At 33.7% G+C, this 13,563-nt stretch overlaps 1 protein-coding gene across 1 annotated transcript; it reads right to left on the bottom strand.

Moving 5' to 3' along the window:
• Nucleotides 1–2,926: 2,926 nt before the first annotated feature.
• Nucleotides 2,927–3,733, bottom strand: LOC145059118 (uncharacterized). Its single transcript, XM_079006979.1, has one exon. It carries the CDS (start codon nt 3,731–3,733, stop codon nt 2,927–2,929), a length of 807 nt encoding a protein of 268 aa, XP_078863105.1.
• Nucleotides 3,734–13,563: the final 9,830 nt, after the last annotated feature.

Here is a 13,563-nt window from a genome sequence, read left to right as displayed (position 1 = left end):
AAAAAAAAAAAAAACCGAATCTTTTGGGTAGAAACGTCTTAGGTGTAGAATGTCTCATTAAGATCACACAAAGGAAAAAGAGATTTCCTAGTACTGACCACAAAAGTGGACATTCGTTAATTCGAAGGTGAAATATCTAGAACATGTATATTGGTTAGCGTCAATTCGTATATATGTGTTGGATTTTGGGTTTCACTCAATTCATGGTTATAATGAATTTAAGATCATGAACACAGAATTGGTTGTAACCATAAACCTTAGTGGTAACTTCTGAGAGTCTCAAGGGTTACTTTTGTGAATGCGAAAGTGGTGGATAAATAGTATGAGGTGGTTCTAAGGAATAAATGTATCTCTGCTATGCGAAAGTGACGAAGCAGTTAACTCTTAACTCAATAAGAGAAGAGTCGGGTAGCTCTTGCCATATGTAAATAAACAACCTTATTGGGAAGAAATGACTGGTGTTATCGATTCATTAAGGCTTATACATAGAAAGTCTTTGAGGTTTGGGTCGACATGCAACAACATGCTTCTAGGGACACTTAACTAGTGCAAAAATATGGAATTTATACTTGTCCCATCATTCGTAATTGAGAACACCAAGATGTTTGCCTTGAAACCTGCTCAATTAATTAATATTTTTGGTATTTTATAATTTTAGAAATGATGAAAATAAAGAAAATATTTTTCTGTTTTTGTTTTTCTGAAAAAGAAATAAAAGCAGAAAGAAATAAAGTATTTTTGAATTTTTGAGATTTCTGAAAAAACAAATTAAAAACAAAAGGAAATAAAATATTTTTTGATTTTTGATTTTTCTCAAAAAGAAATAAAAGGAAATAAAGAAAATGTATAAAGGATACGAAAAAAATTCCAAACCACGAATGAATAGTAGACTATGAGTCACTACGAACATTCGCACCAATCCGCAGTGTGAACAGTGGGTTGCGAGTTATTGCGAGCGTTTGCACCGATTCGTAGGACAAAAAGATGATTGCGAGTCACTATGAGCGTTCGCACCAATTCATATGCCAATCAAAAACTTATGACTGCAAAGGTGGTTTCGGAATGGATTCAGCCTCTATCATTCCTAAGCCTTGAAGAATGCGATTGAAGGATTGTTCAGGTAAGGCTTTCGTGAAGATGTCGGCTAACTGATCAGTAGATCTTACAAAGTGTATCTTGACATTTCCATCTTCCACATGATCTTTGATGAAGTGATACCCTAGTGCGATGTGTTTCGACTTTGAATGTTGCATTGGGTTGTGACAAATGCGAATTGCGCATTCAGAATCGCAATATAAGGGGATTCGCTTCATGTTGATTCCATAGTCACGGAGTTGACTTTGAATCCAGATAACTTGTGAAGTGCAGGATGCAGCGGCTATGTACTCTGCTTCAACAATCGATAGGGAGACACAAGTTTTCTTTTTAGATTGCCAACTCACGAGTTTGCCATCAAGAAATTGGCATCCTCCCTTGTACTTCTTCTATCTAGACCGCAACCTCCCAGATCAGCATCCGAAAACGCTTGCACAAAGAAACCTGAATTAGAAGGGTACCATATTCCCAATGAGGATGCTCGCTTGAGATACCTGAAGATGTTCTTTACAGTTGTCATGTGAGGTTCGCGAGGGTTTTCTTGGAACCTAGCACAATAGCAAACAGAAAACACGATATATGGATGACTAGCAGTTAGATACATCAATGACCCTATCATCTGACGATAAAGAGTCATATCAGCAGCTGGTTTATCTAGAGATGGTGTTAGTTTTTTTCTTAATGCCATTGGAACCTTCACTTTTGAATCTCCCACCATTCCAAACTTGGAGAGTAAGGTCTTTGCATAAGCCTCCTGATTGATAAAGATCCCTTCCTGACTCTGTCTTATATTCAAGCCAAGAAAAAAGTTAATCGGACCCATGGAGCTCATCTTAAATTTAGCTTCCATCAACTTTCAGAACTCAGTTGTTAAGCCGGGGTTAATTGATCCGTAGATGATATCATCAACATAAATTTGGAAGATCATCAACTGGTCACCATCTTTCTTGCGAAAGAGGGCTAGGTTGGCTGATCCCTGTTTAAATTTAGCCTGTTTTTTTAAAAAAAAAAAAGTTAGAGTTTCATACCAGGCTCTTGGAGTTTGCTTTAACTGTAAACTTCCTTGTCCAGAATGTAGTAGTAGTTCAGATACTATTCATTTATGAACCCAGGTGGTTGTTCCACATACACTGTTTCTTCTAGTTCCTCATTAAGAATGCACACTTGACGTCCATCTGATAAACTTCAAAGTTCTTGTGTGCAGCGTATGCTAGAAAGATGCGAACGTCCGAAAAGGTTCGATTGAATCCTATGCTTTCATGGTCCCTATATTTGCCCCGTCACTAGCCGACATGTAGGTCTATTCCGTGCTTTCCTAGGTGCGCATCTCCATCTACTAAAAGTAGGGTGGTTTCCATAGATAAATTGGGTCATTCGTAACCAGAGCAATAATCGATGCTACAACATAAACTAAAGCTATACGTGGCGGCCCCTAAAGGCGTAACTGACAAGTTCTGTTTTATCTGCCCATCCTAGTCATCCTGTACTCCAAAAAAAGCAGAGGTGAGGTCCGGAGAGTGGGATTCTAACCTTGCAACGGGTGTAAAGTTTTCTTCATAGTCGATGCCTTCTTCCTAACAATATCCCTTTGCTACGAGTCGTTCCTTATTTCTTATCATATTCCCTTCCTTATCCTTCTTGTTGCGAAACCCATTTAAGACCAACAAAAGATGCATCCTTTGGAGAGGGAATAAATATACATACCTTGTTTCATTCGAATTCATTGACCTCCTCCTGCATGTCTTGCACCCAATCAGAATGATCAAGAACAATTTGAACGTTTTTAGGTTCAATTTTGGAGAAAAATGAATTGAGCATACAAAATTCCACTTTAGAGAATAGTGCAGTTTGCTTCGCCTTTTGTTGAGCTCTCGTAAGAACACCTAAAGACAAATCTCCTATGACTTGAGTTTTTAGAATGATCTTCGGTCCATTTAGCCAATGGAGCGTAATTTGGATCATATGTTGGATCCAATTCGGCATTCACTTTTTCAAACACTGACGGTACATCCGAATCATCATTCGCATTTCCATTCTCCCCCTCGAATGATGTAAGACTATCATCTTCTGGATTCAGATTCTCCCCCTGGAAAGGTGGATCTAAGCTGACTTTAGGGGTTTTGTTCTCCCCCTGTATAGGTATATCAGATGAGGAGGTTGAAGTAGAACCCTCCCCCTGCGATGTAGCATTCGCATCTGTAGGTTGAAGTGGAACTTTAGGATCTTTCGTAGTGGTGTGTTCCTGTTCCATTTCTTTCGCAGCGTCGTCAATGATTTTCTTCAATTCGTCTTCCTTGTTGTCTGTTGCTTTGGATTCTGAGGAGATTTCCTTTTCTGGCTCATCGAATAAGTTCAGGAACTCCTTGTAAAGATCGGAGAGTGGGATGGTAGCAGGATTCAGTTTAGGAAAGATCTCATGTGTTGGATTGTCATTCTTCTGAAACTTCTTTACATAATTATTGTCGAATGTAACATAGTAGGTTTCTTCAATCCTTTTGGATCTTTTGTTGAGAAACCTATATGCTTTGGAAGTTAAAGAATACCCCAGGAAGATACATTCATCAGCCTTCACATCGAATTTGTTCCTTTGAGTTGAAGATAAAACACTTGGAACCAAAAACATGGAAAAACTTGACATTAGGTTTTTGATTATTTATAATTCCGTATGGGGTGACAGGGAATTGTTTATTGAGGATAGATTGGTGTTGGGTAAAGCAAGCAGTTCCTATCGCATCCGTCCAGAAGTAAAGTGGCAGATTTGCGAATGACAGCATGGTTCTCGCAACTTTACATAATGAGCTATTTCATCTTTCAACGACTCCGTTTTGTTAAGGAGTATAAGAAGCTGCAAATTTGTGAGATACTCCTTTCGCAGTCAAGAATTCTTCAAACGCTTGGTTTTTGAATTCTAGATCGTTGTCACTGCGAACGTTACAAACCAACTTTCTCAAGTGCAGTTCTATCTGCTTTATGAAGTCTTTGAGCTTGGGAGTGGCTCCTGATTTCTGTTTAAGAAAGTTCACCCAAGTGAATCTGGAAAAATCATCTACAATTACAAGAATATATCTATTACCACTAATGCTTTCAATTGTAGAAGGACCACAAAGGTCTATATGAAAAAGTTCAAGTGGCTCAATGACTTTCATGCTCACAATTGTTGGATAACTCTTCCTACTCTGTTTCCCTATTTCGCAGGCTGCACATAGATGTTCTTTGTCAAACTTCTGGATTGGTAGCCCTTGCACATGATCACCAAGAACAAGCTTGTTGATATCTTTAAAATTGAGATGCGAGTTTCTCCTATGCCATAGCCAACTGTCATCGGTAGAAGCTTTCACAAGTAAGCAGATTGCAGGCTTCCCTTTGATGGGATTCAGATTCAGCGGATACATTATTCCTTTGCATTTTGATTTCAGAAGTACAGTCTTGGACTTATTTTCGATTATCTTTGATCCTTCGTTGATAAATGAAATTTTTAGTCATGTTCCCACAACCAACTATGAAACACTAATGAGGTTGTGTTGTAGTCCTTCCACATACGCGACCTTGCGAATTGAAAACTCTCCATTAGTTATCATCTTATAACCTTTGATATCACCAAGTGAATTGTTGCCATATTTCACACTGCCTCCATCCTTTAGTGCTCTAAACTCTCGCATTTCTTCCTTCCTACCTGTCATGTGACACGAGCAGCCACTATCAATATACCATTCAGAGTCAAACTGCTCGTCACGTATTACCTGCGAAAGTTAAGCATATTTAGGAACCCAAATTCGTTTGGGCCCTCATGAGTTTTTCATAGGAAAAGAAATATCAGGATCAACCATATAAGTTCGTTTTATTAAGGTTGTTTTTATCTTTCTTTGTGATTTGAAAAATAGTTATCCTATTATCTTTTGAGTTCTTATCCTTGGAGGATAGTTTCTTTTGTTTATTTTGGATTTTCTGTTTAACAACCTTTTTCTCAACTATTTTAGCATTAGCTTCGGATCTTTTGAGAGGAACTTTAGGCTCTGAAACTATCTTTCCTTTGCCTTTAACATCTTGCGATGTCTTGGCTGAATGCGAAACATTTATGTTAGGAGAGAAGTAAGACTTGGTTTTCTGCACATGTTTCACATGATTTGGACCGGATGGTTTTTGAAAAACTTTTTGATTCGAGACCTGTGGAGATTGATTTTGTTGAAAATTCTTAGGTTTCGCAGGTGAAGAGACTTTCGCATTTGGATTGGGTTTTTCTTATGAACAAAGTTGGGATTCATAGATTGCCATAATTGCTTTCTTTCCTTGATATTTATGTTGTATCTAGAATTCCTTTGGCGTTTATTAGCTGTGAACTGCTCATAGGATTTGTGAATGCTAGCCCTAGGTTTTGGCTTTCTGATAGGGGCTTCGGTCCGAACTAACGATATGTCACTTGGAACGTTCTTACTTCCACTTGACTTCCCTTTTCGTAGCTTGAAGTGATTTTGTTTACGGGTTCTGCAACGTATCGTCTCTTCGTTTTCCATGAGGTCATTTCAGATAGAACTTTGGTTTCGTCTGCATTGTCAATTGGAGCAGACCAGATGAGCTCATCTCGACCATCTTTGTTATCATCTTCGACCATGGAGTTAATTCAACTGTTTGATTTTTGTTCAGTCCTTTAGTTGTAAAAAATTGGTTAGAAACAGTTTGAACTTTTGGGAAAACAGTTGCTTTAGCTTTTAAAACTTTAGATTTGTTTCCAAAAACACATGCATATTCAACTGAATTCTCAGAAATTAGGACTTTCACAGGCACACGTTCGTTTTTAACAAACTAAGAGCAATAAACCTCATCCTCCACAGAGATTTCACTCATATCACTTTCATCGTCGAATTCAGAAACGTTTTCAACATCAAGTTTATTTTCTGAATTTAACATGGTGCTTAATGAGTCAAACTTCTGCACAGTTTCATATTTAATTTTCTCTTTGTCTTTTTCATCCAAAAGTTTTTTAAGCATGTTTTTGTGATCTTTGGACTTTATGAATGATTCGATTTGTCCATTCCTACTCTGTATGCATATGTGGTTTCTTCTGATGAGACGATGGATTTGCACTTGTAGCAGTCATTGTCGATTTCGTCCTCTTTCAGTTCGAGAAAGGGAAAATCATCTTGTGAATTTTCTTTCCAATCAGACTCCAACATTTCAATCCATATGCGTCTTTCTTCACTTTTTGACGAAACCTTGCTGAGTTGATCGATTAAGTTCGAATTTTTTAGATGAGTTTGTTTTAGACTATCACTGAAACTTGAAAATTTGTATTTTAATTCGTTCAATTCAGTTTCATATCTAGTCACAAGAATATTTAGAGATTCAAGAATAGAGTTTACCTTGTTGATCACCTGCTCGCACTCACTTATCTGCTCAAGAACTGGTTTCGCAGTGAAACAGCTATCAGCGCCACATCCACCATCATTTGCATAGCTACTCATCTCTGACACTTCATTGGTAACCATCAAACACCTTCCATTGAACTGCTAAACTTCATCCTTCGCTACAAAGCTCCTTCCAAGAGTAGGTCTGCGAACCTCTTCATCCTCAGAGTCAGTCGACCAGACTTTGACTCTGCCAAACTCACCTTCAGCTTTGTTTTCCTGCACAATGAAAGCAAAGATGATGTTATCAGCATTCTTTTTATTTCTAATCTCCTCCAACTTTCGGAGATAATAAGCTTCATCATCCTCTCCCTCCTTCTTCTCGTTCAATCCTCTTAGCATGCATTCCTTTGCCAGATGGGTTTTACCATGACAGTAATTACAATCATAGCCAGAATCCTTCATAAGCTTTTTATCCTTCTTCGCTTCTTCTTTCTGAGAGTTATTCGCACTCTCATCCTTTACCTTTTAAGAGCTATAACTGCCCTGCCAGTTTCGGTTCTTGTTCCTTCTGAAGTTCTTCTTCGCGAATCTCTTTGGATTTGATACCATCAAATCAAATTCCTCCTTAGAAAGTTCACAATCGGAGGTATCAGACTCTGAACCATCATCATCTACAACCTTTTTACCCTTCGCAACAAGGGCCAGTGATCCCATCCTAGAAACTATCTTGCCTTCTTTCATCACTTCATCTTCATGTGACATCAGTATTCCAACTAGCTTCGCCAACGTGTAGTTCTGGAGCTGCTCATGCGCTTTTATGGTAGAAACAACAGTCTTCCATTCAGATCTCAGCTCGTTCATGAACGTGACTTTTTGCTTGATTAGTTCACGTGCATTCTTGTGCTTCATCATCCTACTGAAAAGATGATTATAGCGATTGAAAGTTTGAGCCAGACTCTCTTCAGGCTTTTGTACAAATGAACCAAACTCTAAAAGCAGTAGAGTCTGAGTAGAATGCTCAAGATTAGCATCAGTTGAGTACTTCCTTAAGCCTATCCTAGATGGCTTTTGCTGTGTCATATGGACTAACCAAAAGAAAGGTGTCCGGTGGCAAAGCAAACCTGATAATTCTCATTTGCTTTCACTTTGCTTATTAGCCTATCCTTCTCATCTTGTGATACGTCTTTAACATCAAGAAGAAGCTTGTTAAAGTCGGCTTGAGTTTTTATTTCTCTTCTTGTTCCTGTATGAGTAAACGTCTAGACAGTAATGGCTTCCCATATCAAATAGCCATTGTCTTCAAGCCCAAGGATGTAGTCTTCAAAATGCAACTCCCACACTTCATAATCATTGGGAAAAAGAATAGGAATTTTGGTTGTAGATCCAATGTTGCTTGAAAGATTCATTGAGTTAACGTGAGAATCGTCTGACATGTTTAGAGATCGATAAAATGTGTATGAATCAGATGTGTAAATTAAATGGTTTTTGGGTAATATAAAGATCAAAGATCAGCATCGATGACAATAATGATGGATAAACCAGATCCAATAATATCAAAAACCCTAAAAGGCTTTTTCAACAGAAGAGATGCGTATAGATTACACAGTCTCCTGCTCTGATACCGATTGATGAGTTGAAAACTCTAAAGATCGATTAGATTCAAAGAAGTAAAAGCAATCAAACACAGACTATGAACAAGAATGTGTCGAATAATTATAAATCACAGCCTCAGAAGAGCTCGATGAAGAACTGTTATTGTAGAGGTATTTAGGGTTTACGATGACACGATTAACAAATACACGATGCATGCATGCACCTTAAATAGTAAAACTTTAATCATTAATCACGGGTGGACAGGCCCAACCCGGATACACAAAAGACTAAGTAAAAGGCCCAAAAGATGCAACACTAAATACTCAACAGCAAGGTAGAGGCCCCTATGATGAAAAGATGAGCATTCCAGTCGACAGTTGAGGAGGCTAGAGCCGCACCAAATGTTGTTACCAGTATGTTTACTACTTTTCTTATTACTGCTTTCGTATTTATGCTTATGTCTTGCTATGATGTGGTTAAGGATGTTCCTTGTTAATGATATACCTGCTCTTGTATTGTTCGATTCGGAGGCCAGTCGCTCATTTGTATCTCTTGCATTCAAAAAGAAGGTCGATGTTGCTCTAGAGGGGTTACATCATTCTTTGGTTGTGGAGATTGCTGACGAACGTATCGTGAGTGCTTCAAGAGTCTATCGTGTATGTGTTCTTGAAGAAGTTCGATGTTGCTAATGATGTATGATCCTATAGGTTCACACCTTATAACATGTTAATACTTATTGATTATTTATTAAATTTGAATCTAATAAATATTACAAACACTTGTATTTAATTGGGGAATTATTATTAGTATAAATAACATTTTCTAGAGAGAAAACAACTAGTAAATCATAATTTATGAGTTTATAAGTTGTGTACATCTTTTTGGAAATTTACAAGTCCATTTTATATAACATTAGTTTACATAAATAAAAGGTGCATATACGAGTTAATTAAAAGAAGTAAAAGGTACTCTAAGCCTTGACTTTTGAGTCATGGTTGTAGGTATACATAAGCATGGCTTTTGTTGCTTTTTGTCTTTCCTATTTCACCAATACTTGTCATTAGATTCCATGATTTGACTTGTTGAAAGGTATGTTCCCTTACTATACATGTCTTAGTATATAAAGAAGTGAATGAACGAAAAACCAGCTAGTTTTTCTTCTCTTTTTTCTCTAAAATTCTCTAAAATTCTTGAGCTTGAGAGCTCTCTCCCCTCTCTCAATTTTGCGTTGTGTAGTGTAGTTTTGGGTGATTAATATGCTTCTCCTTATATGTGACATCCTAGAATTTATGTCAAAAACCGTGAATGGTCAATTCACAATAATCTCTTTCTAATTTGACTCACTGAGTTTTAATGCATCTTCTGTATATTAAATGAGTTCACTACAACTATTATAAGATACCGGATGGAAGTATATGTAAACTAGAAAACGAATCAAATAGTTCAAACTGTAACCCTAGTTAATACATCTGAAAAACTAAAATTTCATATTAAGCATTTGTGAGCAAAGCAAACATTCTAGTCTCGTAGTATATATTTCCCTGTTTCCGAAAATATAAAGAACGTTCAAAACAGAGTTCGTATGCAAAAGATACGACCGTTTTAAGAATCCAAACAATGTAATACTGATTTTTTTTAAACTGCTAAAACCATTTCTATCTGTTGAGGACTTGCACACCTTAGATGAAAATTCCGAGAAGGTTTTGTGGACTCAGGTCATAGTCTATTATTTTTATTTCATACTGTAAATATTTTTAGTAAAAATATTTATAAAAGTCAAAAAATCAGACATTTTGAATCAATTAATCGCAAAACCTTAAACTATTGATTGTGACACGATTTCTGTTATTGGTAATGCATTCGGCGAAAAATGTATGAATCCAAACCGGTTGATTGGGATTTTAACGATGGAAATAGCCCAACATTCCTTAATACGTGAACTATATATATATATATATATATATATATATATATATATATATATATATATATATATAGGTATGAGACATGTGTCATGATCAATTACATGTGGCTGGTTAAATTTTCATAAATATACATTATATATATATATATATATATATATATATATATATATATATGTGTGTGTGTGTGTGTGTGTGTGTGTGTGTGTGTGTGTGTGTATATATATATATATATATATATATATATATATATATATATATATATAGAGAGAGAGAGAGAGAGAGGTTCAAATGTTTCCTACAAGTATTGTATACAAGTATGGACCAATGAGAATTTAGCAATAATTTAATCATTAAATAAATTATTAATGGTAAATTAGTAAATCAAGACTCTAAAATTACGGTAATTGAGATAAATAAGGGATCTGATTTTAAAATCACCAAAATAAAAGGAGGAAGAACGACCTGCCATCATCGCCTTATTGTCGACGATCCCAATCTTCATTCACTGGCAATTCGGTTCTTGCGGCCGATGTTCTCAGTCCGAAGCAAACCCCAAAACAATTCTTCTTTCTATCCGGTAATACCTTTGTGGAATATATCTTACTAACATCGATGAAACTCTATATACACACTGAATTAGGGTTCTTCCGTTTGGCTTTTACGTCAATTGATTTATTCAAGTTTTTTTGCTGCTTAAATCTGATTGTATGTGAGACATATCTTGGTTGCATATCTCCATTCTGTACTGTAATCTACCTAATCCGACGAATCCATGTTTCAGGTTCAGACTCGATCAAAATCTTATATGTTCCACCATTTAGCCGATGGCCACATAAATGCTCTGTAATTTTCACCTTTTCTCTATTGTGTATGTAATCCTCTTATTTAAGTTTCATTTTCTTTGATAATTTATGTGAAAAGCTATCTCCCTCCCGATTCTTATGATCTGATTTTGATCAACATTATTTTATTTAGGTTTACCCCTGTTGAAAATGTAATTAGGATGTGCTCAATTGCTAATGTAAACAATGGAGTCAAATATATCATTGCATCCAATCGAGATCATGGTTAGCATTTCCAGACCCTTTTTTTCTCTTGATCTGCATAAAATTTCTTAAAGTCGCAGCAGATTATTGCTCAATGAAGAACAATGATGATATTTGTTTTTTTATACGTTGAGCTTTTGATTCTCTATTATTTATATATGTTGCACAAAAGGTGTTTGTGGAAATGTCTGAAAGAGAATATGGTTATGTTGTATGTATTCTGTCAAAACTCTCAAAATGCTTATTATTCTATTAGAATTCGATTTCAATCTTATTATTTGTCAAGATAGGAAAAGTTAAAAACATTGTAAGATAGGAAAATTAAAAAATATTCTGGTAGAATATGTTATCATTCTCCATTATATTGTTTCTATTAAATAAGTAATGCTTGTATTCTGTCAGAATTTATTTATATAAATGCATTTTGTAAGAATGGCTTTGAGAATGTTTGTTAACAACATGTATACTTGCTTAACGGGTAATGTTAACGCATAATACATGTTATTATTTTAGAATGCCTCCAACAAGGATCAAATAGTGTTCATACAAGACAAAGACTTGGAATGCTCATGGTGAATATATAGAACTAGACGAATACCCGCGCGTTGCGCAGAATACAACTATATATTTGAATTTTTTTTATAGATATATGTTTTTTAAATATATCAATGACATTGTTATTTGCTTTTATATAATAAATCTTATAATAAGTTGGTATAAACATTGTTTGTTTTGAATTATATGATAATGTAGATATCTTTTAAAATTGTATAATCTTAAGTGTCTTAATGATGTCTGACTTCGGGTTACTTATGAATAAAATTAAATATAATATATGATTTAATGATATTTATAGTTGTTGTTGTGATTAATTAATTTTAAAAAGTTTATTTGCTTAAGATTTTAATTTCTATCATTGTAATTATTTAAAACATAAAATATTGTTTTTGTTTTGTAAAGACAACAATATAATTTTACTTTTAACTATTGTTATTGTAAGTTATTTAAAATAACGTATTTTGGAACTTTTAATTATTTTAATTTGGTTTAATAAATTTAATGTTTTTAAAATTTATTTGAGGAATACTGTTAGTTTCTATGATTGTAGTTATTTAAAATAAAAAACATTGTTTTCGCTTTTAAAGAAAATATTATAGTTTTTTTTATATAATATTACTTTTAACTATTCTTATTGTAAGTTATTTTTAAGCTATTCATTTGAAAATTGTTAATGATTATAAAAAATAGTTTCATGGTTTTTTTTGTTAGTTTAGGATTACAATTTTAGTTTAACACTATAATTTATATTCTTTAACTATTTATAAAAAAGTCTGTTGGTTTTTTTCAAGTTTAACTGAAATTTTGATTTAAGTTCATTCTCTAATATTATATTGAAATTAATAATTTACCTTTTTTTGCATCAACTCATAAATTATACAAATGTTTGAATAACTTCTACCCGCGAGTTACACATGAATAAAATTAAATATAATATATGGTTTAATATTATTTATAGTTGTTATTATTGTTAATTAATTTCTTATAATTTATTTACTTAATGTTTTAATTTCTTTTGTTATAATTTTTTAAAACATCAAACATTGTTTTTTTATTTTAAAGGTAACAATATACTCATTTATATAGAGCTATTTTTAACTATTGTTATTGTAAGTTATTTTAGGTTACTTATTTGAAAATTTTAACGATTGTAAAAATATTTTTAGGACATATTTTAGTTAAATTGAGATTACAATTTAGTTTTTGCGTTTATCAGTATAATTTATCACTTTTAACTATTTACAAAATATTTTTTTAGGTTGTATAAGTTAAACTAAAATTTAAATTTAAGTTGACCCGTAATGTTATATTTAAATTAATAAGTATTTTATACAAATTGTTCCAAAATTGTATCTTTAAAATGATAATTGTGCATCCAATACTACATTAAAACTAATAAATTAAGTACAATATGTTAAATTTAAAAAAAAACATAACTTTATAAGTGGAAGTAAAAATATTATTTTAATATTGATATTTAGTTTATATATGATTACACTTTAGGTTTGATATTTATTTAACCTTATTAACCAACCTATAATTATTATTAGAAAGAAATAGAAAAGTCATGGGAGTTTCAAATGAATGTGGTGAAAGGAAAAATGCATGGGAGTTTCAAATCAATATGGTGAAAGGAAAAATATTTTTTTTTACAATATAGTATGTTATGATATGATGATGATGTTACCCTTACATATTCGATTTTACGACAATTGTTCTCATAGAATGCTCGATTTTAAGGAAGTTAATATCAAAGAATGCGTGAAAAGAACATGATGATCAAGTGCTTGAAGGTTGGATGATGACATGTGGGATGAAGATGAATAATGGTCAATGATCTTTACAAAAGAAAGCACTGCCAGAATAATTTAAAATATAATGATAAAACAATATGTTATAGTATATTCTAGTAGAATATTCAGATAAAATAATCTATAAATTGTGTTTGTTTTGTTATTAGTGAGTGTTTTATTATAATAGAATAATATATTAAGATTTTTA

Source organism: Lactuca serriola, chromosome 1, assembly GCF_051521515.1.
Source record: "Lactuca serriola cultivar US96UC23 chromosome 1, Lser_US96UC23_V15, whole genome shotgun sequence".
Taxonomy (NCBI): domain Eukaryota; kingdom Viridiplantae; phylum Streptophyta; class Magnoliopsida; order Asterales; family Asteraceae; genus Lactuca; species Lactuca serriola.
The sequence above is the reverse complement of the archived record's forward strand: the minus strand, read 5'-3'. Positions and strand labels throughout refer to the sequence as shown.

Excerpts from the sequence above, each read along its gene's own strand:
- LOC145059118 (XM_079006979.1), bottom strand. The coding sequence starts at position 3,733 with ATGTCAAGTTTTTCCATGTTTTTGGTTCCAAGTGTTTTATCTTCAACT.